The 24,643-nt window shown below is 41.7% G+C and overlaps 2 protein-coding genes and 1 long non-coding RNA gene across 9 annotated transcripts in view; 1 reads left to right on the top strand and 2 right to left on the bottom strand.

Annotated features, from left to right (window-relative positions):
• The window catches only part of LOC148340195 (uncharacterized), a 62,227-nt gene extending 51,418 nt beyond the window's left edge, over positions 1–10,809 (bottom strand). The window contains exons 1-2 of the long non-coding RNA XR_015842448.1: positions 10,463–10,809; positions 7,223–7,297 (exon numbers count right to left, since the gene is read on the bottom strand). This is a non-coding gene — a long non-coding RNA (uncharacterized LOC148340195). The remainder of the gene's footprint in view (positions 1–7,222; positions 7,298–10,462) is intronic.
• tmem106c (transmembrane protein 106C) lies at positions 10,105–14,377 on the top strand. Of its 2 annotated transcripts, none has more exons than XM_088289515.1 (8): positions 10,105–10,240; positions 10,469–10,729; positions 11,480–11,543; positions 11,620–11,779; positions 12,372–12,512; positions 12,599–12,648; positions 13,281–13,334; positions 13,436–14,377. In XM_088289515.1, the coding sequence occupies exons 2-8, from the start codon at positions 10,504–10,506 to the stop codon at positions 13,557–13,559; spliced, it is 819 nt and encodes a 272-aa protein (XP_088145641.1). In that variant the 5' UTR covers positions 10,105–10,240; positions 10,469–10,503; the 3' UTR covers positions 13,560–14,377. The 2 variants fall into 2 exon arrangements, with proteins under 2 accessions (XP_088145641.1, XP_088145642.1); XM_088289516.1 differs by having other exon boundaries at positions 10,158–10,292.
• Positions 14,378–14,443: 66 nt separating this feature from the next.
• tns2a (tensin 2a) overlaps positions 14,444–24,643 on the bottom strand; it is a 42,592-nt gene continuing 32,392 nt past the window's right edge. For 3 of the 6 annotated variants that reach the window (XM_088289508.1, XM_088289510.1, XM_088289513.1), the window contains exons 15-28: positions 24,388–24,517; positions 23,859–23,924; positions 23,127–23,243; positions 20,987–22,516; positions 20,718–20,883; positions 19,191–20,356; positions 18,591–18,722; positions 18,082–18,177; positions 17,917–17,994; positions 17,726–17,803; positions 17,213–17,381; positions 16,902–16,970; positions 16,634–16,663; positions 14,444–15,874 (exon numbers count right to left, since the gene is read on the bottom strand). In XM_088289508.1, the coding sequence (XP_088145634.1) occupies positions 15,736–15,874; positions 16,634–16,663; positions 16,902–16,970; positions 17,213–17,381; positions 17,726–17,803; positions 17,917–17,994; positions 18,082–18,177; positions 18,591–18,722; positions 19,191–20,356; positions 20,718–20,883; positions 20,987–22,516; positions 23,127–23,243; positions 23,859–23,924; positions 24,388–24,517 (3,966 nt within the window). In that variant the 3' untranslated portion in view covers positions 14,444–15,735. The remainder of the gene's footprint in view (positions 15,875–16,633; positions 16,664–16,901; positions 16,971–17,212; positions 17,382–17,725; positions 17,804–17,916; positions 17,995–18,081; positions 18,178–18,590; positions 18,723–19,190; positions 20,357–20,717; positions 20,884–20,986; positions 22,517–23,126; positions 23,244–23,858; positions 23,925–24,387; positions 24,518–24,643) is intronic. The other 3 variants (XM_088289509.1, XM_088289511.1, XM_088289512.1) reach the window with 3 other exon arrangements.

Here is a 24,643-nt window from a genome sequence, read left to right as displayed (position 1 = left end):
ACTTGAAACATACAATAAGTTACGTGCATCAAATTTAGAAATTATTAATGGTTTATTTTATTGTAATAACATAATTATAAAATATAATTTATTATTATGAAACACTAGAATCGGGATTTCACGGTACAAAATTGGTGATAGCAATGTCATCAATTTTGCTTTGTTCACCAGACTACTAAACTAATAAAAATGCTTGCAAAATTCCAAGTTAATGATTATTTGCTAAAACAAGTTCAAGTTTATCAGTTTGAACATATATATATTGAACGGATATATTGTCTGAACGAATAAATTCTTTTTGCAGTGAATTCCATTAAATATAGGTTGCCTATTTTGATGGTGAGATCTTCGGCAACCACGAGCCCTCAAGTCAACGTGGAATTCATTACAGCTGCTGGGAACTAAAACATAGTCGGAAATTGCAGATTATGTTGGGAGTGGAGGCTGTTCTTATTTAGGGGCTTGGCTTCCAGAACTATAGTTACACTACTGAGTTCCATTGTTGCTCATGTAGCCAAATCCCAGTGTTCTGGTCCGCTAGGATTGAGTCTTTCCGTCGTCCTATTGTCCCGCACCATGGTGTGTAGGCATGGTGTTCACATTGCCACTCAACATGTCAACACTCACGAGGCCTGACATGATGAGGCTTTACAGTTGATGGTCGAGGCAAAGCAGAGCTCAAATTTGGAATTCCAACCTCTCCCATTTTGACCTTGCTCTTTCAGAGTAACAACTCATCGTATCCCGAAGAGGTACACTGTGAAATATTTGGTCATTTATCCTCTTGGAAGAAGTGTCACAACCTGATGTTTTGGATACTTTGGCGTGTTTGCTCAGAGTGAAAAGAGAGGGGCTACCTGTAGTAAATCACTTTGCCCATTTAGGGTTGACAGGTCCCTCAGGGATCTTGTTGTAGTGTGTTTACTTAGTTGCCATGGTTATGCAGTGACAGAATATGGAAGATTGTCTGAAGACTTTTGGATTCATTAGGGGAGGTGATTGCCCCGTGCAGTTGTGGGCAAAATTAAATTTTCATAATGCTCGGATTCGAAGAAGAGGTATACTAAAGAAATGAAAATGTGTATGTTAAATCCATCCATCCATCCATTATCTATACCGCTTCTCCCATGAGGGTCGCGGGAGGTGCTGGAGCCTATCCCAGCTATCTTCGGGCAGTAGGCGGGATTCACCCTGAACAGGTTGACAGCCAGTCGCAGTGTATACAAACAAACACCCATCCTTGCTCACACTCATACCTAGGGGCAATTTAGAGTGGCCAATCAAGCTGCCATGCATGTTTTTGGAATGTGGGAGGAAACCGGAATACCCAGAGGAAACCCACGCAGGCACGGAGAGAATATGCAAACTCCACACAGGAAGGCCGCAATCCCTGCACTTCTGCACTGTGAGGCCAACGTGCTAACCAGTAGGCCACCGTAATTATAATTATGCATTTAATATATTATAAATTCACAAATTATTTAACAATATAAAATCTATTAAATGTATATAAGTTTTCTATTTTATATGTTTTATATTCTATTGAGATTTCCATTAGTCAATTATATGATGAGTAAAAAGAAAAAAACATAAATGCCTTTTAATTAAGCACTAATTTTAAAAAATGTGCAAGACTAACTTAAGAAACAAATTCCTTTAAAAAAAAAACACTCATTTGCAACACATCATTTATTATATTAAAGTAGTCACTGCTCACACGATACCATGTGTTTGAGAGCAGGAGTCGTCAGACAAGAAGAGCCATTGTACTTTAAGTTCTTTACTACAATAAAGTGTTATACCGGTCTTGCTTTGGATCTGAGAAATCCTAAAAAGGAAAAAAAAATCTTCTCCCTCATAGGAATTTTCTCTGTGTGAAACAGGTGGCAATTACTAACCGAACAATGAAACGTTGCATTCAAGGGCCGGTTATTAGCACTTCACTCCCTCTAGTGTTCGAAATCCAACAAGGCTGCACAAGAGACATTATACTCAGAATAAATAGATAATTAATATATGACATCGAGGAAGTGAAGGTGAATCCATTGTTTAAGAATTTCATTTTAATCACCAGGATCAGAATGTACTTCTGCGTGCCAATAGAATGTTGCCAGAGGTCAGTCAAGCGGCAGCAATGTAACTTCAAGTATGGCTGACTTATTTGGCTTCTGTTCACAGTAACATGACCAAAAAAGGCTTTTAGGCCACATACTGCGACTGGGAAGCCTGCTTTTAATTCTTATCGGCAAATTGTTGCAAAATGCCACAAAAGGGTCACTCCTGGTTATTTGGGAAATGCTGTGACGTAATATAAGTAGGATAAGACGAGGCTCAACACATGGGACTTTAAAAGTGAGCATAACGATGACACCTCCTCTGTTTGCGTGATGATTAACCATTTCCCCCTCTCAGGCAGCTAAGTGGGAAGCGCTGTAAAATGTGTTATTTTATCAGTGCTTGCAAACATTTACAAACCTTGACATGAGAGCAACAGCAGATAGATCAGCCGAGAAGTCAAAGTATGTGCTATGAGTGAACTGCAGAACAGACGCCGATTATTTCCACCGGTCAATGTCCTCGCTGAGCCGACTGAGCAAATAAGTGCTTCGTATGATGAGGAGCAGTTTCAGGAAGATGGTTATGAAGTCAAACAGGGTAAAAGGAAGAGGCTGTTCCTGAAAATACCTTTATTCTTTGCCAAGAAGTTGAGCTCTTACGTAAGCATGCCAATAGGCACACTGGTCCTTCTTTGGTCTTTAGGGTCAACCTCTCAAGACAGAAAAGGCTGAGTCTATGTAAGGGAGACTCCCTATGAGCTCAGTCTAAAGGCATCTTTTGTTTTGTTTATATTTTTTCACCCAGCAATGTTTTCTCCTGACTTCTTCACCTAATCTGGTTTGTCTCTTGAGAATTGCCCCCCCCCTAGCTTCCCTCTTATATCCAGAACTGATCTCACTTCAGTTACTGTGAAGTCTTCCTTATATGAGCAGTGAGGGGAGCCCCACGTATCATCCAAGCAAGAGCCTCCTATTTCATTTGCTTCTGACGCAAAACGTCACCAACAGTAAATGTGGAACACGACAGTTCAACTATCTGGTTTTCTTAAACAGCTGCACACGGTCAACTCCACTGAAAGTCCAAGATAACAGATGTGACAGCAAAATCAAGAAAGGAAATGACGACATGCTGGCTGTGTTTTCACTGAACCGTATAGTCAGTCCGCTACTTTTAGAGAGAGAGACAGACAGACAGAGAGAGAGAGAGAGAGACACACCCCCCCACACACACGGCGGACGACTGGTTAGCACGATGGCCTCACAGTGCAGAAGTGCAAGGATCGATTTCGACCTTCCTGCGTGGGTTTGCCTACTGCCCGAAGAAAGCTAGAATAAACTCCAGCAGGCCTGCGACCCTCGTGAGGAGAAGCGGCTCAGATAATGGATGGACATATAGACACATATTTTTTAAATATTAGAAAAAAAAACATCGAGTAAAAACAAAAAGAATCCAGAATCATCATTCAGACCTCACCTGTTATTTTTTTATGTTTGGTGATTGGGTGTTACCTGAGCCCTGTGATGTCATTTTCTGTCAAAAGCATTTGGCAAAATGGCCGCCCCCTGAGATGGATAAAAACAGGTGGATTTTGCCATTTAACTCATATTCCCCAAATATTAATCAGAATTCTGTGATTACACTAGCGAGGGCACATAGAACATATTGTAAAGGAAAGTTTGGGCTTATTATTCCCACTTGTCCCTGACGTTGTTCTGACTTGAGCATATTATAACTTCTTCAGGCCTTACACCATGATGTTATGATAGGATCATATTACTGCACATGAGGATGAGATGTAAACGTCATTTAAACAACCACTCCTACATGGAAGACTCTCAAATATGCACTGTGCAGGCTTCCTATATCGTATGAATGATGAAAACAAGGACTTTTGGCTCGAGTTAGCGTACAGCGAGCCTCACCCAAACTCAAGGGGACCAGCACCCAAGCAACACAACTACATCATGTCCAACCAGCCTTCATCTGAGGTCCCCGTTGCCTCTCAACAGAGCAGAAGACGCAAATCCAAGTCTGCTGTTAGAAAAGCAGATTGCATTACACACACCTGTCTACAGAAGAATGACTCGGTGACTGAGTGAAACAGGAATGTTTGGCAAGTGTTTCCAAAATAATGTTCATCCTTGAAGCTTCATCCTATGACCGCACATCGTGAGACCATAATCTCCGAAACTCTTTTTGTGTATATGTGTGTGTGTTCCGATGATGTCATCTAATAAGAGGATGGTTTTATTACAAACTTCTTATTGACTTGATTTTTTCTCAGGGGATTACATTTAAAGTAGTCAACAATAGCCGTTATTAAATGCAAGACTCTTTGGATAATGCCGACATAATGGTTCGTGAAACTCCACCTCTCTCTCTCCTATTTATTTTCATTTTATGCAGAAAAGAAAATACTGACATTTGCGTGAGCAGGACTGCTGAAAGATCTCATGTGAGCCGTTTGCCTGTCAAGAAAAAAATATTAGGGGAAAAAAGGCGGGGCCGACAAAGTCGTAGGCAAAAATCCCAGCAGAAAGGAGCGTGAGCGTGCTGCGATAAGATCGGATTCAACAGTGGCAGCTGTTCATTAGAGTGATTTGCAGTGCTCTCGCTTGAACTGCTTCATTTGGAGCCCAATGAAAAGGCAAACAAGGAGCAGCTCTTTACCTTTTAAAATATGCTATAGCACAAACACAAAATGAAAGATGAGAGGGGTTGATGCACAAATATTACAGAACAGAGAAAAGGGTAAGAATACACATATGAACCCATTATCTTTATTTAAGCCATATATTACTTCTTGATGCTAACAAGAACCTACGTGCAATATAACCGCATGTCATCCAATAATAATAATAATAATCCAGTAACTTGTATTTATGGCCGTACCGGTCATCTGTGCAAGACTTTTTCGGTTTTGTTTTTATGCGACCATAAATCAGATGAGTTTTGTATATGCAAGAGAGGTGGAGGTGCTAGTTACGTAATGTCGTGTTCTGTGCTACTGCAAATAACTGTCCCATCAGTGTGTGGCAAAGGAAATATATGGTTTGAAATTTATCTGAAAGTATGTGCAAAGATTTTATGATGCATCCGGCAAGGCTGAAAGACTGCCTCTGACTGGTCAGAATTACTTTGCGACAATTTCGGGGAGAAAACTGATTCTGTAATAATAATTAAGTAATAACAATATAATATACTATCCATGCATTCAGTTCAGTGTCGCGGGGTGCCAGACCCTTGTTATGGGAAATAAGTGGTAACTATTTTGTTGATCTACTGTACTTACTATCTATGGCTGTGACAGTGTATAAATACCAGCTCTCTGTCCAGGGCCTCAATCCCACCAGTCCCAGTTTGCGCCACTTTCAAAGAGTTCAATTTAGTTGGTGTGAAATGATTTTGTAAGGCTGGACCTTTTAATTGTCCCATTATCAATACAGGTGATTCTTTCAATTTCTTTGCAAAGTTTGACAAACAGGAACGTTGCTCAAAGTTCAAAATGTGACCTGCTAATTTTGGAAGGATATTAAAGACTAATTAAGTTAGTGTTAGGCAACGCCATCCATAATGGCAGAGCATTACGTACTTAGCACACTAAATCGCATATTTACCTGACAGTTTAGAAAGAAAAGTGAAATGGTCCATGTGTTTCAGATTGCTAAACATGATTTGGAAAAGTTGTTTCTAAATCCTGAATGATTACAGGCATTACAATGAAAAAGTTGTAATGCTAAGCTCTGAGCGTGTGTTTGCATGCAATTTTACCAAGAATGGAATGTCTGTGCAATTTTACCAGATAATTCATCAAACGTTCTTGAAAAACTAATTCACTGAGTCACTTGCTCTGAATGCTTGCAGACAGGCAGCAGACAATATGGTTCTTTCACTGCAGGGTCCGGTTGGCTGAGAGGGACCAACTGCGGTTTGTTGAATCCAAATATCTGAAAAGCTTCCAGGAAACCATACAGAGGAAGCACACGGCACGCTCCAATGTATTTACCGAAAACTGACATGACACAACACATCATCAGGTTTTCATTACATCGTCATAAAAGAACACTGTCTATACAAATGAACCAGGTGATGTTCACTTGAAAAGAATTTAATTGTTAGGTGATGATGGCTGCTTTGTGACCATTACATCTGAATCTGTTTTTCTTTTTGCGAGAGAACTCTTTGTGTTAAATTTAGTCCCCACACAAGACTTCAATACCGCTTTGGGAAAAATGACAGGGTGAAAACCACAGTGGAAAATCCACACATACACGCACAGCAAAAGCCTGTTGCCAACACAGTGATTTATGTCCATAAAGCTTCTTTCCAAGCGCCATGTGTGTTACAGGCCTACTGCTTACTTAAACACCAATGAGCTCTCTTGAGAATTCAGTAGGATACTGTAGGAAGGTTAAAAAAAAGAAGGTAAAAAAAAAAGACCCCCATTTTTTTTCCACAGCAACAACATGCAGTAGATGAAAGTTCTTGGAGCAACCTCATCTGCAGCAGAAGTCATTTGGCAAACCCATAAAAACTGAATCTATTGATTCTTGTCAAAACTGATATAAATTACTTTATTACTATTTTTTAGCAAAATACAATTCTCATCCATTATACACGCCGCTCATCCTTAGGCGTGCTTGAGCCTATCCCAGCTATCTTTGGGCAGTAGGCGGGGTACACCCTGAGCTGGTTGGCAGCCAATTGCAGGGCACACATAGACGAACAACTACTCGCGCTAACGATGACACTTAGGGGCAATTTAGAGCCTCCAATCAACCTACCATGCATGTCTTTGGAATGTGGGTGGTAACCGAGGAACCCGGAGAAAACCCATGCAGGCAATGGGGAGAACATGCAAACTCCACCCTCGAAGGTCGAGGCTGGAATCAAACCTACGACCTCTGTACTATGAGGCGGACGTGCTAACGAGTCGACCACCGTACCAGCTGTACAATTTTCATGTACAATGTTAATTTAATTACTGTGCCACCAACAGTACTGGGGCGCTTCTCAAGCTTCAGTTTAAATTTGAATGTTTCCCATTGAAAATAATGGAAATTCAATGAATCTATTCCAGGGTCACAATGTCTCCATCATAAAACTATTTTCAACTTTACGGCCTGGATTAATCCCTGTACAATACAAAATAAATAAAACTCACCCTTTGATGAAGGTCATGTACAGTAAAGAGGATGGGTTGTAGAATGCATGTCAACTTGCCACCTCGGGTACCTTTCTGTGGGCAGCACACAAAAAAGACAAAGTAAAACACATTTTGACCTCCAAGTTTTAGTACGACGTTAAAGGCATACTTTTCCTGATGATGAGAATGATTCTAATGACGCAAGATTTGAATTTGAGGTTCAACTGTGCACAGAAAAAGTCTTTCCTTATCAACTGGTGTGCCGTAAATGGGCATTATGTACAAATTCTCCACTTTCACTTAGTAGGTTGGAAAATTATGATTAATTTACTGGAAATAATGTATTTTTTTTTTCAACTCTCTGGACCAGTAACATATAGCAACAGATAAAATTATACAATTAAATGCTCTTCCAATAGATGGCAAAAGGTACAATTAACTGTGTATCTGCCTGTTGATGATTTTTACAACAATAATTTTCTCTAAATATCCTACTCAGTAAGAAAATGTGTAAGCAAACGAAGAAGACATCAACATAATTTCAGTAGTACACTTTTTGTAACATGTTTGTTTAGTGGTATTCCAGGATATTTTTCTCATGTAAAATATGTGCCTTGGTTCAATAAAGGTTGGGAAACAATGGAATAAGTGTTTGTATCTACATCCTCACGTGTTGCATCAAACTTCTCCTAAAATTCCATCAAAGATATCGTTTACAATAACTAATAGTTTTCATGTTGAAATGCAACAAAGACTTTTAACACAGCTGCTATACTGGCAAATTAGACAGTATTCAACCATGGACAGACAAGCCTGACAACGTTGCCCTTTAAGTGCACTAAATAACGCCACTGTGACGGCTGTTTGTCGAGAGCTATAAAACACATTTCTATTTGTACTTTCCCTACAATGCTTCACGCACTCACTTTCTCTCACACACAGACACACTAGTGAAAAAATACATTAGTCACCACGACTGCATGAATAGCCGTGTAGGTGACTGTGACCAAAAGGCGTGCGAGCGTCATCGATGCCTAAATAATTTGAGGTTTTTGTTTGATGAGCAGTGAAAAAAAAATATTTTTATACTATTTTTTTTTTTTTAATCACACAACCCTGCATTATGGACACTCGTATACAGTACTTCACAGAAGAAGGTTAGTACTTGGGTGGGAGAATAACTTTAGAGCTAAACGCTGTGCCATGAAATATATTCTTTTAATTGTTACGTTACGAAAGGTGTCGGTAAACATTCCGCTGTCAATGATTAATTAAAAACTGGGGGGGGGGCACTGACGTACGAGTTGAGAAGTTTGTCCTGTTTAATATCTTTGCAGACAGCGTCCCCTTGTGCTTATCGAAAAAAAACAATCACGATAGTGTCCAACTGACTGTAGGGGGAGCACGAGGTTTACAACGGTATGGAAAACATTTCTAGGTCATACAAATACAACAGTTACATGGGACTTCATTGCACGCCATTTGTAACCTCGAAATAATTAGAATATGGTTGTCAAATAGTTCCAGACCATACAAAAATAAAGCATTCAAGTTGGAAAAACAGAATATACTAGAAGAGTACGCCATTCTCCAAAGTGGAGAATACTTTAATTAACTCTTAATACATGAAACATGTACACAAATAATTGCATACTTAACATACAAACATAATATACATATACGTATTTACAATCAATGAAATCAGACAGACACTGACCCATGAAACAGATCAATTTTGCATGTTTACAAACGTTTCCATGGTGAATGGTTTATTGCCTCTTGAACGGTAGGGAGCAGCACCTCCCAACTATTTCAGTCACATGGCATTTCGAATGCCTGTGCTGTCAAGGGTGGGAACACTTTTGTGGTCTATGGTCGCATATGGTTTTTCATACATTAGCCAGGTCATTCGTAAATGCTAAAAAGTTTTCATGTGTATGCAAAATATGTAAAATAGTCTAGCTAAAAACAAAAACAATACTCATTTACTACCAAAGACGTCAAGGATCCTTTTTTTTTACTCACCTTGTAGTGAATGAGATAATTATTATTTATAATACTATACATTATAATGTATTCAATTATTTAAAAAAAATATTCAATAAGAGACTTACTATAACGTTTATTCAGATGACGACTAACAGCATAAGAAGGAATTGCATTTCTAAACGAACATTATAGCCCGACTGAGTTAATGTGCGAAAACAATTCATCTTTAAACAACACATTTTTCTGACTTATTAACAGTATGCAGCATGCAAAACCACAACCTCAAAATACGTAGTGTACTAAAAATACAAAAACAAGCCCTTGGACTTTAATGATGAATGAAATGTCATACGCAACATGTAATTCAAATTAACAAATTTGAATACTAATCAGAAATTTGAATTTTGGTCCCAGTACGTCCCAAGTGTCAAGTAAGCTATCTGATTGAAGGGTCCCATACTGCAAGTTAGATATGGGCAATTAATGTTTCGAACGGGCTATACAACTCACTTGTGTTAAATATGTGTATTAAATTAATGTTTATTATTATTAATAATAATAAAAATAAAAATAATAATAATAAACGTAAATTGTATTATTTTAATAATCTGTCAAAATGAAAGAAAAATATCCTCAGTTATATAAATGACATATCTACACATATAAACCTAGGCCAGGAGAATCATAAGTCATTTAGAAAAGGGCACCGAACGATTTTTATGTGCACTAAAAATTATGATTGAAGATGATTTAACGATACTCGGAAATCGAAATCACTTTATCTTATATCGTTGTGTGATTCGCAGTACAATAACTATATGAAGAGTGTCCCTGAACTAATGATAACCATGTTCCAACCGTTTCTAAATCCACCTTAGCATGTGGCTGTTACCAAAGCAAAACGTCACAAACTGGACACGACAGGATGCCTCATCACGCTTACTGACAATTGGCAAACGTACGTAGTTCACATGAATGCAACACGACAAAATGAAGTTGCCGTACTCCTCCTCACTCGTACTTCTGTGATGGAAACAAACTGAGAAGGTAGACGCTTTCATTGTGAAAAGTTGTGATCTTTGTAGTTAGTAGACTACAGGTGACTACTTTTGATTCGTGTCTGTGTCCATTGTGATTAACCGTGCATTAGCTCATAGTGGTGGTTCACAGGTGTAGCTCTTTGTTTCCTAGCTTGAACTAAACTCAACTGTCATTGCAACGAAAGCTTAAAAGTTGTCGTTTGTGCACAAACATCTCGTTGTCACCAACCTGCAGACGAAGGCATTGACAGCAGAGGAAAGCCTTCCGCCATGGGGAGCGCGTTCTATCGCTTCGGCGGCAGCAGACTGTCGCTACTATGGGAGAGACTGAAGGGCTCTGGGCGGCCACGTGAAAATACGCCGACGGAATCCGACGACGACTCTTTGGATGGGCTCGTCAGGAGGGAGGACATCGCCCAGTTTCCGTACGTGGAGTTCACCGGGAGAGATAGCATAACGTGCCCGGCGTGTCAAGGAAGTGGGCGCATACCATCGGGTCAGTAAAACAGGTGGATAAACTATTAGCATACAGCTGTTAGCATCTTCAAGTAGGAAATACTTTTGTCGTTGTTTTGATGTTCGCCACAGTCGACACTCTGGAAAACTTTATTGCCGTGACCATAGCTAAAGTCTTATATTTGTGTACTTTCAGAGCTTGCAAAAGGTAACGCAAGGCAGTTTTATTTATGTAGCGCATTTCATACACAACTCAGTGTCTGTTACGTGATTAATGTACTTAAAAAAATAGTACTCAAACAGATTGCAGCTTACCGAAAATCTACTAAAAGAAGATACTTTGCAAGAAAAAAAAACATGTTAAGAGCTCAATCATACGCATGTTTCTGTGTTCTTCTGAATGGAGGAGAACAATTTGAAAGATGAGTGCTTTGAGTTACAAGCATGGTCCCGGACTGAATTAAACTTGTTTCTCGAGGGTGACAAGTTTGATTTTTAAACAAAAATGAAAATATTCGTGCAACTGCTAAAATTTGTAGCTTTGTTTAAGGAATAATAATTACATTGAGAACAAAAATTCATTCCTCATACAGATTCATTTATTGGTTGAAGACGTGATCACTGAAGTACTGATTGAATTAAATTAAATGAACATTCATAACTATCATGCAAGTGTACTTCACTGAACCTAAGTGGTGTGTGAATTAAAGGCTCCCCTGTAGTGATGCCAATTGTTTCTTTTTGATCACGGAGGGGTAGTAGAGCATCTCTCACTGTCTCTCTCCATTAGCTCAAGTCAACGAACTGGTTGCTTTGATCCCATATACCGACCAAAGGCTGCAGCCTCAAAGAACGTAAGTCATCAGCGCACACACACTATCGAGCATGTCACGTTTGCGTTATAACCGAACGTCCAAATTGTCATCACAGCAAGCTGTACGTGGTTCTGTCCGTCGTGCTGTGTTTCCTTGCGTCCGTGCTGGTGGCCTTCTTCCTCTTCCCGCGATCAGTGATTGTGGTGGATGATGGGATATGCACGGTGAAGGTGCACTTTGACCCCGTAACCTACAAAGTCCAGATGAACTTAACGGTGTGTGCTCCCCTCAATCTGCAGCCCAGTCCACTACCTCACACACACTCACAAAAGATAAATGATAGCCTGAAGAGGAAAGAGCCCCAACAAAGAGATTTTCACTTGTGGATGCAACACTTCATCACCATGCCACCAAATTACGATGAATATTTGTACAGTGTTTTTGATATGGACCAAAGAACACCGTACAATCAATTAAAAATTTAATTTCCGTAATATGTCGCCATTAAGATGCCAACTAGTCTTTCAACCATCTTAAATAATATTTTATCCATTTCGTTTTACTAAAATTGACAAAATTTGCCTTTCTTCGAATTAGTACACAATTACCGACAACTGCAATGAATTTCAGAAGGAACCTGTTACCAGTCACGCTAATCAGTGCTAACATGGCAGCTTTATTTAACTTTTGTAAACAAAAAGGCATCTTATAAAAACTATGTACTTGATTGTGTAATCTTGCAATTGAGTGTGCAGACATCCCCACACACCCAACTATTTGTATCCAGGTAATAAAAAGTCAGTTTTCTAGGGCTCGCTTTACAGTTGTTAAGTGTAACTCATTTGTACTCACCTCTATTTCCTACAGAACACGCTGAACGTCAGCAACCCTAACTTTTTCTCAGTGCTTGTGGAGAGTGTCAGCTGTCAGGTGCTCTACATGAAGACGGTGATCGGTACGCATCAGCTTAACATGGCCACCACCATCTTACCCCTTAGCGAGCGTCAGGTACGTTATCAGTAGAGATGTCGTCATTATGGCGTGGAAGCACTTACAATGTCTGCTTAATTTTCTCCTTCTTCATTTTTGTCCAGGTCAACTACACAGTCAGCGTGGAGATTGGCAGCAGTGCGCGATATGTGTAGTAAGTCTGAAGTTGTGGAAAAATAGAAGTATTTTATTTACAGCTTGTAAATGTTGCTCTGGGAGTACATAGTGTTTAAAATAGTATTAAAGATGCCTTAACGACCTAGAGCCCACCGTTTTAAAGTGAACACGTTGTGGAAAATTGACTTTGTAATTGATGGCGTACAAATAGTGGATTGCCTGTCCGCTTATAGCAGGCGTGGGCAAACTACGGCCCAGGGGCCACATGCGGCCCGTTAAACGTTTTAATCTGTCCCGCCGAACTTGAAAATAATTTAATGAATAAACCTTGGAAATGTTTTATTTTCTAAATACTGTGGTGTGTCAAATATGTATATTGTTGTAATGCCTTTGTTCACTTTCATTTAAAATTAAATGGTTTTTTTGTTTATCAGATGAGGTGAGGTTACCAAAACACTCCATCCATCTGCTTAGAACCCATTGTGGCCCACCTGGCTTATAGTATGCATTTGTGTTTGGCAATGTACTTCCATTTGCACATATCTGCACACCAACTGACAAGTGTAATCTCGGTGATGGAAGTGTGCCTGCCAGAGTGAAAATACAAATTATGTTTTCTTTTACTATTCGTTGTACTTAATTGAAAAGTCTCCTTTTGTGTCTTTTCAGTGCCTTCTGCACCATGCACGGTATCAAGGTCCACAACATCCTTGTTTTTATGCAGTACGTATGTCTTTACATTCATGTGTCAATGCCAGTGTCAGCAGTGTGCTCTCCATGCTTGTAGCAATTGTCTTTATTCACGGGCCTGCCTGTGTTTTCAGAACCTCGGTGAAAACATCCCACATGGTACGGACGTCCCAGAACAGCCTGGAAGCGTATCACTACGTCGACTGCGGCTCCAACAGCACATACCAGCTCTGGCACCCCTTCTTGGCCCCCAGCTAATACTAGTTATCTCAGCAATGGGGAGGGATGGAGAATTTGTTCTCTGGAGTGTTGGTCGAAGCTCGCACATGATCAAGTTCTATGACCAAATTGCCTCTTGAATTGAGCAGCTTCCTAAAGAAGGTTACTTGTTGATTGATTTTTTTTTGGGAGGGGGGAGGATTCAGGTACCCCAAAACAATTCTCAAACCTCTGACAAAGCACTCACATTGTAGTCGTGGAGTAGTAGTCGAATAGTTTTTGCCCAAGATAAGCTCTTTAAGGGAGAATGTATTTATATTTATTTTTTGCCGCTACATCTAACATTGTGCAGTTTACACACTGTAACAGTCAAGGCTTTTGTTAAAAAGAGAACAAACCCTGCCGTTTCGATGGCAAACCCTATTGTAAAGCAAAAGCAAAATTGCCTTGGAAATGCGGTTCATGGTTGCAAATATTAGTCTGGCTGTATCATTTAATGAGGCCAAAACTAATTTGTAATCTAAGTGGACATCTATATAATTTGATATCTACAAATGTACTCATTTGAACGGTTTGATGGCATCATAAGGCAAATACATATAAGGTCACACTGGAGAATCTACTTCTGCTGTTAACATCGATTTGCCTCATCCTGGGTGCTTGTTTTACTTGAGTGCTGTGTTGCTTCTGTATAAATTTGTCAACGTTTTTTTTTTTTTAATAGGGTGCTAAGTGTATGATTATGCTTTCTCTGAGTACAACAATTGAGCAGATGTTTTAAAATAATCACTTTGATATGTGTGTTCTAAGGCTAAAGAAGCATTAAAGGAAATAGGAATAAATACTATGAATGTGAACATTTTCATTCTTTTTTCCAGAACCCCCCACCACAGTCCTAAAATAACCAGTGACTCACAAACATGTCATGTACCACATCATCACTTTATTCTATTTTCTGAATACAAAATAGCAGAATATCCTTTTCAAACAAAACAACTTTCCTTTTGTTATGTCTCATACATGTTCCTATAGCTGCATGTGAAAATATATTACTACTCAATATAGAGATCACCATGGAGATATAATACAAAGACCACAATATATTATTGCTGATATAAACGTAATGTTTTTTTTTTGTTTGTTTTTTTAACGAAGGCGACACTAAAATGCCTGGCAGAGCTACAAGGAGCAGTTAAGTACAAAAATATAGCTGGGTAAAAAGCTTATTAATTCATACAAGAGTGCTTCATCTTTGGCTAAGTACATGGCCTCTTTGTGAAAATTACGCTCAATACAATAATAGCACAATAACACTGTACGTCCTTCCCAACGTCTCCTTTTCCTGTTTCACTTGCGTTACTTTAGTTAAGAGCGGACGGAATGACACTTGGTCACCTAAATACTTTCAAACTGCCTCCGACGCACACGGTTTAAAAGTCAACATTCCTATTTACGCTCAGCAGTCTCGAACATGTCATTAACAGTTCATCGGGATTTTTGTTAATGATGGCGTGCGTTACTGTACATATGTGACACTAAACAGGATCAGGTCTTTGGTCTGCTTTTGATTTTTTAGTGTCAGCCGTTTGAATGCATCACTTTGTGATGTTACAAATCATCTCGTTCGCCTCTGCACGTTTGGTTTCACACACCTGGTTCTCTCAGTTTTCAACTTAAATTTGGGGCAAATTGGAGTGATGGAGAAAAAAAACCCAACAAACATCTATCAGTGCTTTACTTTAAGAATGTGCTTATTGAATAAGAAAAAATCGGTTATCCAAATTACAATAACTAGCTCTAGTATGTAATGCTCATGTAATGCACTAAAAAAAAGAAAATAAGTGTGGTCAAATACCAAAATGTTTTGAGCAAACTTGTTTTGTTTGTCCAACACGGATCACATCTGACCTACTTCATCATCTCCAAATTTGGCAGAAACGTGAAGTCTTGGGAATTTAGTCATAACATTTTCATAAATGTTTTGGTCTTTTTGTAACCGTTCCTTTGAGGTGTGTTTGTTCTTCAGAATTGCAAGCCAGGCCAGCTCAAATGCTCGCACAGTCCGCCGTCCCTCCCCTTTCGGAGTTGAGATAAAACGTACTGTACTTCATTTTGCTCTAAAAGCGTCCCAAAGCCGTCAGTCCGATTCGCTCCTAAACATGCAAATCCTAACAGCGACGTTAGGACCCAAGCTCACACTGAAAGCAGCTCCTCTCTACCGGCGCTGCGACAACATGACCTTGTTGATGAAGTTGACGATGGCACAGGCAGGTTGTTCTGGGTCCAGCTCGGCAAACAGGTGGCAGACGTTCTCCGCCAAGCTGCCCGGCTTCTTGGCAACAAAACCGAAAACTCTGAGGGAAGAGGAGAACGAAAAGCGGGGGACAGGATTTGGTCAACTTGTCTCATCAATCGCAGCAAGGGTTTCCCAAACCTTTCAGCTCAGGACCCAAATTAGAAATGTGGTTCCTTCCCCTAGTACCTCAAATTACTTTTCTACAGTACAAACACCAGCAACAATATTTCACTTAACAAATATCATATAACTGCTCAGTGTGGTATTGACTGAATCTAGTAATTCGCAATGATATCTAACATGATCATCCATTCCTCCTTTTCCAATTTCGCTAATCATTAGCATGCTTGCAAGCTAGCTCAGCAAGATGCGGTTTACCCGCCAACCAATCGCCAAAACACAAAAACATAAAACCATTTACACTGATGGACAATTTAGATGACAGGCTGAATGGAGGAAGCTGGAGCTGCCAGAGAGAACTTACAGAAAGAAAACATGCAAACGCCAAAGAACAACTGAGCTGAGATTCAAAACCGGAAAGTTGGAATTGTGTGTGAATTTTTCTCTACATTTTTTCCCTCATTGCCCCCTCCGATTTTTCATCGAAAACATATAGTGAACGTTTATCAGTGTATTTTGAGGAATGAAAAAAAATTCCACTAATTTTCAATGCCTGTCAATTATACACAGATTTTCACGAGCCTGGTCCCGATCCCCCATGAATAGCGGAAGTTGACTGTACTTTTTTCACTAGTCTTTATAATGAAGCATGCAAGCTTTGTCACGCTAGTAACCAAACAAACAACAGAGCACTTACTTAACAGTGGTGTTGTCTGAGTTAGTCCACCTATTCAAAGAGAAAGAAAGAGAGCAGGCTCAGGCAGCTGCAGCCAGCATGCTCTCACACACGCACACACGCACAAACTCTCATGCATAAAAGCGCTCCTAAATCTGATAATACACAAACAACCATGCGAGGATCACAGCAACAGATGCAGCCAAGTGATCCAGGGTGCAATCTGCAGATTTTCGGTTAGTTTCACTTCCAACTGCAGCTAGACAATAACAATCTCTGGCTGGCCCACCTTCTGTCCTTGGGGTCAAGGCTACTGAAGGTTACGCTGTTCACTGCGTAATGTCTGCGGAAGAAAACCCTAGAAGAAGACAGACAGAACGCCACAGAAGACTTGAGAGGATATAGCACTGGGAAACAAGTCACAGGCTAATTTAATTTACTTTATGTATCCATCAGAGCCGATTGCAGCAGAGTCGCTGCTGTATGTCACCATTAGGCAAACAAACATTTACACTCACATTCACATCTATGGAGAATTCAAGGACTTACATGCTTTTCATTTGGCACACAGGATTTAAGAGATTTTGTGACAATTCGTACCTGCGCTGGCTGTCGGTCAGCGTGATGCCCTGCGACGTCACCTTGAACTGGACAACGGTGGCAGCGGGGCGCGGACTGCTACCCAGTGTAGCATCTGTTGCTTTGGCGATGGCCTGAGGGCCGGTCAGAGACTCCGTTTCCACAGAGTTCAGGTAGAGGACGTTACAGGCTGAGAGACGAGAAGCACCGTAAGCGAAAACACAGCAGATGCAACTACATGCAATGCATACATAAAAATTGTGTAGTTGAACTGTAAATATCCCAAATCACTTAAAGTGTACTCTAAATTGCTCATATACACGCACTTGCACCCAACACTCCCCTGCAACAACCCAAGCTAAACTTAGCTCCTCGCTGACATACAAAGCTTGTCTCTCAAACAGATTGGATCATTTCAACATACTTTCTTGGACCAATTAATGTGCTGTACTGTTTTGCCAAAACTGTAATAAATAATGTTAACACAAAATATAAATAGCTGCCCATATTTTCTAAGAAGCTAATTGAACTCACCTGCTCCTTGTTTAAGCAGGTCAGCTGCAGTGCTGATGTTGCTTACAGGCTGAACTTCTGGCACATCTCCTATCAGATCTGACAACACGCAAAACACAATTAGTCCACATAAGTAATATGCACACTTAAAGCAAATTTTACTGGACAAGCAATAGATGTGATTAATGCATTCAAGATAAAGGAGTACTAACCTTTTTCAAGGATCTTCAGAGTGCAGGGCAAGGAGATTGGTGTGATGGAGTGTTGATAAACTAATGCAGACAGACTCCCTACAGATGCACATTAAAACAACTCAATTACCCGTCACATATCGGCTTGAAAGCATTTTTCCTTGAGAGACGTGGTGAAAGGCCTACCAAAGTAGGGCTCATTCTGACAGCCTTTAATCTTCACTCCTCGGGGGCCTGTCTCGATGAGGAAGTGCCTCACTAAATGCTCCAGAGGGTCGCCTGCTGTCACAAGAAAGAAAGGCTGTTAATATACAGTCATTATTAATGATAAAGTTTAACGCCACCAGCCACAATAGGAGATACACTAAACACAATGTGAAGAAGAGCTAATGCTGACTTAGTTGTGAGTTTAGGAATTTACTTTATCCATTTATATCAATTTGACACCCCTATAAACTACAACCACTATAATGAACATCCAATGAACCCCCTTCGATCACAGAGGATACGACCGGACACATCCACAATAGGCGAAAATGAAAAAAAAAAAAAAACATTTATATAGTTTTACCCCTCCCACCAACTTTAACACATTTAAACTTCCTAAAACCGTGAACATAAATGTAATTGAACGCAGAAGACATTACAGGCATATGTATAAAAATGTGTGAGCTGTGTTTGCTTGTTTTTTTTACCTTTGCTGTTGTGCTGGTTGACATTAGGAGGAGGTGTGGCCACCTTCAGTGCCAGGCCATAAGCCCCTTGGAAGGAATTACTATCCCTGATCAGAAAGGTCCCAGGGTCTCTCTCCTTCAAAGCAACGATTGCTACGATGAGGCAAAACCAAAATGTTAGGATTTGGCTTATTTCCAATATTGACCGAAAGTTAGAAAATATATAATTACAATGGAACATAAAAAATGTCTCTTAAGTGATGAAGTGCGTCACTGCACAACGTCAAAGCCTAAAAATAAGCAGAGCCGCTGTTTTTGCTGAGCTTGCAGCATTATCAGGATTATCTTGTGAAAAATAGCATATACTTGATTGCGTAATGGAAATAATTCTGCAAGGTTTGCAACATGGGACCACTGAGAAAAAGCAGCTGCTTGTCCAGTCGTAACGCCCTAATGCTATCCTGGTTACCATGGTAACCAAAGTCCACTTGAAGAACAAGGGGTGAGTGACTGTTTGCCTGGGAGCGAACTGCTCTTCATAGTTTGACCAACTTCCCTGAATGAAATGTGTTGGATTTGAGGGTGCTCTGCAGAATACAGAACATCCTTTTTCAAACTCACCTTGCTCTCTGGAGATGCCGGGCTTATACCAGAATCTCGAACTGTCCTGGACAAACTTTACACTGACTCTGTTTCCACCCGCCGGCTCCTCCGACCCAACATCACTCTGGTTTTCACACGGTGCAATTTCTCCCACAGTTGGCGAGAAGGTGACATGGTGCTGATGCTGAGTATTGCTGGAGTGGCTCACGGTTGGTTTCTGAGCGTCCGCTTCTCCGGTGGGTGAGCCGGGTTGAGCGTGGCGTTTCTCCGGTAGAGGCGGCTGTGGGTGAGGAAGCGGGATGGAGATGGTGGAGTAATTGGAGACAGATATTTGATGAAGCTGTTGGGGGTGAGCAGAGTAGTAATGTCTCTTATTGATGTCGACAGCTGGATTGTGTTCCATCCCTGGGTAGGGGTGATGAGGGGGTCCGTGCTGCACAGGAATGTGGTTGTGATGGTGGAGGTCAGAGCCGCTCATCATTAACTTCCGACCCAGAGTGGCAAAGCCAGGAACAGGGCTATCTGAAACCGGAGATCCCTCGATAGTGCCGGGCGCGGCCTGGATTGAAGACAATGCAAGGGGTGGGGCAGTGGGAGAATTTGTAGAATTGGGGCTGCTGATAGATTTGGGGGCTTCAGGGAGAGAACTCCTGGTTGGAGAAGAACATCCATTGACCTGCTTTAAGTGACTGGCGACCAAGCTGTTGGCCTGGGTCTGGCTTGGAGGGTGACACACTGCCTGAGTCGACGAAGAAGGCACAGCGGCTGCCTCAGACGGATGGGCCGTCTCCAAAGTGGGATGTTGGGGGTGGTGGGACGGTGCTGGTGAGGCTTGGAAAGTCGATGCAGAGGGGTGGAGGTGTCCCTGGCTTGACACGGTTGTCGGCACAGAGTCCAAACAAGTGTTGCGTGTTGATGATGGTCCATCATGGTGACAGTGCTGCTGTGGGGTGGTTGTTGCAGGGGGCAGAACAGTTGGTGCTGTGGAGTGGTTGTGGGAGTCTGTTTGTGTGAGTGAGGTGGTGTTTGACGGTTGGCTTTTCAAAGGTGAGGTGCTTCTTGGGATGTCCGTGGACTCCTGGATGATGTTACCAGAAGAGTAGTGTCCATCCTGGGGCTGCGATGCTTCATGGTCACTGCTGATGACTGCTTTCCGGATCCCGTACTCTCTCCCTGGACTGGGACTAAAATATATACACAAAATTATTAATGGTGGGCATAATCTTCAACATGAATTTTCCAGATCAAAATCGAAAAAAAATCATCTGCCCAGCAATTTCAGATGCTGTTTAGTTCCATCTGGATCCAATACAGACAATACATTTGGAAGCTATTTAAAGTTAACGTGGAATATCCCGCAATCATGACGGGTGAAGAGAAGGGGTTTCCCCAAACTGTTCTCACAAAGTTGAAAGCAGAAACGTGAAAGTAGTGTGATAAAGGGTTATAATTGTTGATCAGAGAGCTTGTTGTTCTAATACAAACGACTCAATATTTTCAACCTTGCACTATGTTGGGTTTCAACATTACATAAACTTTTAATACCTTTCTTCTGTACGTAGAGGACTGCTGGTATGGACGGGAGTGGATGGCCCAGACATGTCTGATGGGGTAGAGCACGCACCGTGGCCCTCTCTGTGGCTTCTTTTAAAGGAACCATTGGTGATGTGGTCCCTCCAACCCACACTTTCACCCGAGTTACGAATGCCGTCTGCAAAATGACATTAGAAATTCATGCAATTCATCAGTGGCAATAAATAAAACAGCAATAAAAGTACCGAATGTGAATGCAAAGCGTGCTGTCCGTCTCTCACCAGTGTGTGAGTCAGAGGTGTATGATTGTTGTGCGTCTGGATGGTGACGGTGGTGACTGTGATTATGCTCAGCTGACCCATTGCTATGGCTACAGGGCCCCATCATGGAAGACGCAGGTGGCAACGGCGAAGTGGACTCGGACTGGTAGCCTGAGGCATAACCCCTGCTTTCAGACGGCGACGGCTGGTAAGGAGAGCACGGGCACACCTGCCGGGGTGTTTGGTAGCCGCTGCTACTGCTGCTGTACTTGAGGTCAAGGTGCGAATGAGCGTGGGACCGTGACGCCTCTGGATAGGCAGGGTGACATGATGGCAAGGGGTCAAAGGTGAAGGCGGGGAGATTGTGACCCTGTGGCCCATAGGAGGTTATGGTGTCCCTCTTGTGCCAATAATCTGCCTCTCTCTCCCTCTCCCACTGGAGCTCCGCCTCTCTGTCTCGCTCCCAGGGGAGGGAGAACTCTCGGCCACGCCTTTCCCAATGGCTCTCCGATCCTCCTCTGGCTAATTCTGCCTCTCTGGTTCTTCGAAGCCCCGCCTGTTGAATCTCTGCCTCTCTATCCCAGTGATAGCCATTACCCCGATCAAGCCTGAGGCTGTGATAGGCTGCTGATGCTTCTTCTCTTCTGATGCTGCAGTCCCTGCAAGAGCAGCCAGGGGGCGGCAGACCCTCCATTAGCATTACTTCGTGATAGGGTGGGCTCGCTGAGGACTTGGGGTGGTGAGGGTGGTGATGGTGGTGGCTGTGAGACAGAGGAGGAAGGTGATAGGGACTGTAATCATCCTCTCGGCAGCAGAGGCGAGATGGTGCAGACAGAGGGTAGTGAGAATGGTTGTGGTCAGGCGAGGGGTAGGAGCAGAGATGACGTGACGAGGTAGCTTCCGAGCAGGAACGGTGCAGGCAGTGTTGTTGGTTGCTTTGGCGATCCCACACCAGGTCTGGTGGTGGGAGAGACTGGTGGGGGTGTGGACTATAGTGCTGGCACAGGTCCATGTGCGAGGGAGGAACAGCTGACGTGGGGATCGGAGAAGCCCCGTGATGCCCATTGGTACCAGGTGCTCGATCAAGGCAGTACCCATTTGGCATGAGGAGAGTCTGGTCACATCCGGGTTCTGCACAGCGCTGAGATCGGTATCCATCTCGGCAGGAACAGGACCGGCTGAGCCTCAGCGTCCCGGTTCGTTCCGAAGGTGACGAATCGCCATCATCCAAGATGGCTGTCTCTCGCTCAGCATTCCGGTTTCCCTCTATGCCTCCAAGAAGACGCTCAAGCTCCTCTCGTTCTTGCCTGGTCGGAGGCGGTGGACGTAACGTCTCTTCATGATGGTCAGGATGGATGGATGATTGGTTAAAAGGGCTCGAATGTGCCGAAAGGGCAGAGTCAGAACGTTGGGAGAGGAATTGATCAGGTCTATCCTCTGCTCCAGGGCTGCTGCCATTGGTGGAGGTAAGCGAACCAGAACTTGGGTCACGGCGCTTCTTTATCTGCGCATAGAGACTGCCATCAAGAGGACCTCTTGTGTGGGCAATATCTGTGACAAAAAGACAGCAGAGTGATTGTGGACTTTTAGATGACATTTCAGGACGACCAAAAAGTGCACTAAAACCTTTCCAGGTAAACTTATTTTTAACCAACTTTAAACTTTTTGAATGCACATGTGCAACTGTTAAATTTCCTGGTTCGAATAGAATTTGTATTTTAATAGTCCTCTTCATCATGCCGTGCACATTGTGATGTCAGGAGACGACGCAACAACTGATCAACAGTACTTTGATATTGCAAGGCATCAAAAAGAATGTGATGAATTTGGATTTGGCCACTGGGCTTACTTAGAGTGTAGGCGTGTCATGAGTAGGTTTCAAAATAGATACACAGAGACTAGAAGAGTTACAGAAACAGATAGAATACTGCATGACAAAAAAGAAAAGAAAAGAAATGCTCACAATAAGAATCACCCCAGATTCAAAAGTTAGTTACTACTCAGAATCAAGTTTAATCGGCAGAATATGCCCATCTTAACATCCTATGAATGAAAAGTAATAGTAACTTGGGTGACTGGCACTTTTAGAGGCACCGTCTCTCGGAATTCAGCAGAAATAAATTGCCCTTTAAATTGGCATTAAAATTGGATAATGTTTTACCCTCAAGACTGTCCTGGTATCTCTGATTGAAATTTTCGTAGGAATCCCAGCGAACAATAGGATCAGCGGTGTTGTAATCGACCGTGACAGCTGGGTCATTTTTGTGGTACTCGCGACCTGTGGAGAGATGTAAAACTTATGCATAAATGTTTGATATGAGTTCACATTTTGCCATATGCAATATGTAGTTATTGAGAAGGCAATTGGAAATCAAAGAGTCTCATTATCTCTATAGTTCTTCCCCCTTTTCCATCATCAAAATTTCTGTAAACTTCCAAAATTGGCGATACAACAGCATTTATTGTCATACTTTGGTTGTGTACTAAGTATGGTTCTAGGCTTATATTGCCACACTATTTACTCATCTATTGATGCTGCAATAGCCAATAACCAATTTAATGCAACGTAGAGGAAAAAAATGGTCATGTTTGAATTTACTATCCCAAATGTTACCATGAAGATCTGAGTTGATCAGTGCCACTTGGTTTCAATGTGTTGCAATAGAAGGAAATGGTAGGCAACAATGACAACAGATGGGGTAATAACTGAGCATAAAGAGGAACTTTTGATGAGGTCTGGGTGGCCCTGGTCAGCTTTTCTTTGCTGAGCTTCACGAGACCATAAAGCTTTACTGATATTAGCTTAGGTTCCCGTTTGGCTTTGACATTGACGTTGATTTGTCTTGTGATTCTGAGTCAGAGATGAATTTATCATGTTAAGAAGCTCACCGACCTTTGATCTTCTCAGGTCCAGTAGAAAAGACAAACTCCACTGTGGCATCCAATGGAAAACGTTCATCTTGGGGAAAAAAAGGAAAAACATGGACCCATAACGATTCTGAAGATTAGCTCTACAGATCATGGACATTACATCAGCTAGTCATAGTAGATTAAGTCTCCTCATGATGCCCACAAGGTTGACCAGAGGCTCTAATTCAATTGTTTCCTCTAATACGGACCAACATATTCCACAGATGTGTTCTCAGTTACACAAATCCACAAAAGTGTACATCTGTGACGCTTCATTAACTATAACGTTGGGTCTACCGCAACAAAACAATTCTTAGTTTCACACTTTCTGTATTCCATGCAGGAAAAACAGAACCAGGCAGGAAATTATGTCATTGGAATGTGTAACCATTTCAGTCTTGAACGTTTTTGGAAACGTCATTGAGAAGTCAGGGAAAACTGTTTCTCAAAAAGCGTATGAACACTGATATCAGTTGCAAATGGTTTGCTCCTCTCATACACTGTAAACGTACCTGTACAAGCTTCGTCCAATTCTCCTTTGCCAAACCACAGTTGGGCTCCATGGATGGTGCAAGTGTGGAACTGGAGCCTGAACACATTGTCCCTGTCAGCACTTTGGGCTCGTCTGTGGTAACATTTGACCTGCAGGGAGCAGCAGAGAGTGAGGCTGAAGTATATAAGCACAGTACGAATGATTGCCAAAAGACTACCAAAACACTTTTTAGACTACCAAAACACAGTATTGCATGACTCCAGGAAGAACTAATT

Source organism: Idiotropiscis lumnitzeri, chromosome 3, assembly GCF_059441095.1.
Source record: "Idiotropiscis lumnitzeri isolate Australia: NSW breed Sydney's pygmy pipehorse chromosome 3, RoL_Ilum_1.0, whole genome shotgun sequence".
Taxonomy (NCBI): Eukaryota; Metazoa; Chordata; class Actinopteri; order Syngnathiformes; family Syngnathidae; genus Idiotropiscis; species Idiotropiscis lumnitzeri.
Note: the sequence above shows the minus strand (reverse complement) of the source record. Positions and strands in the feature narration are given on the sequence as shown.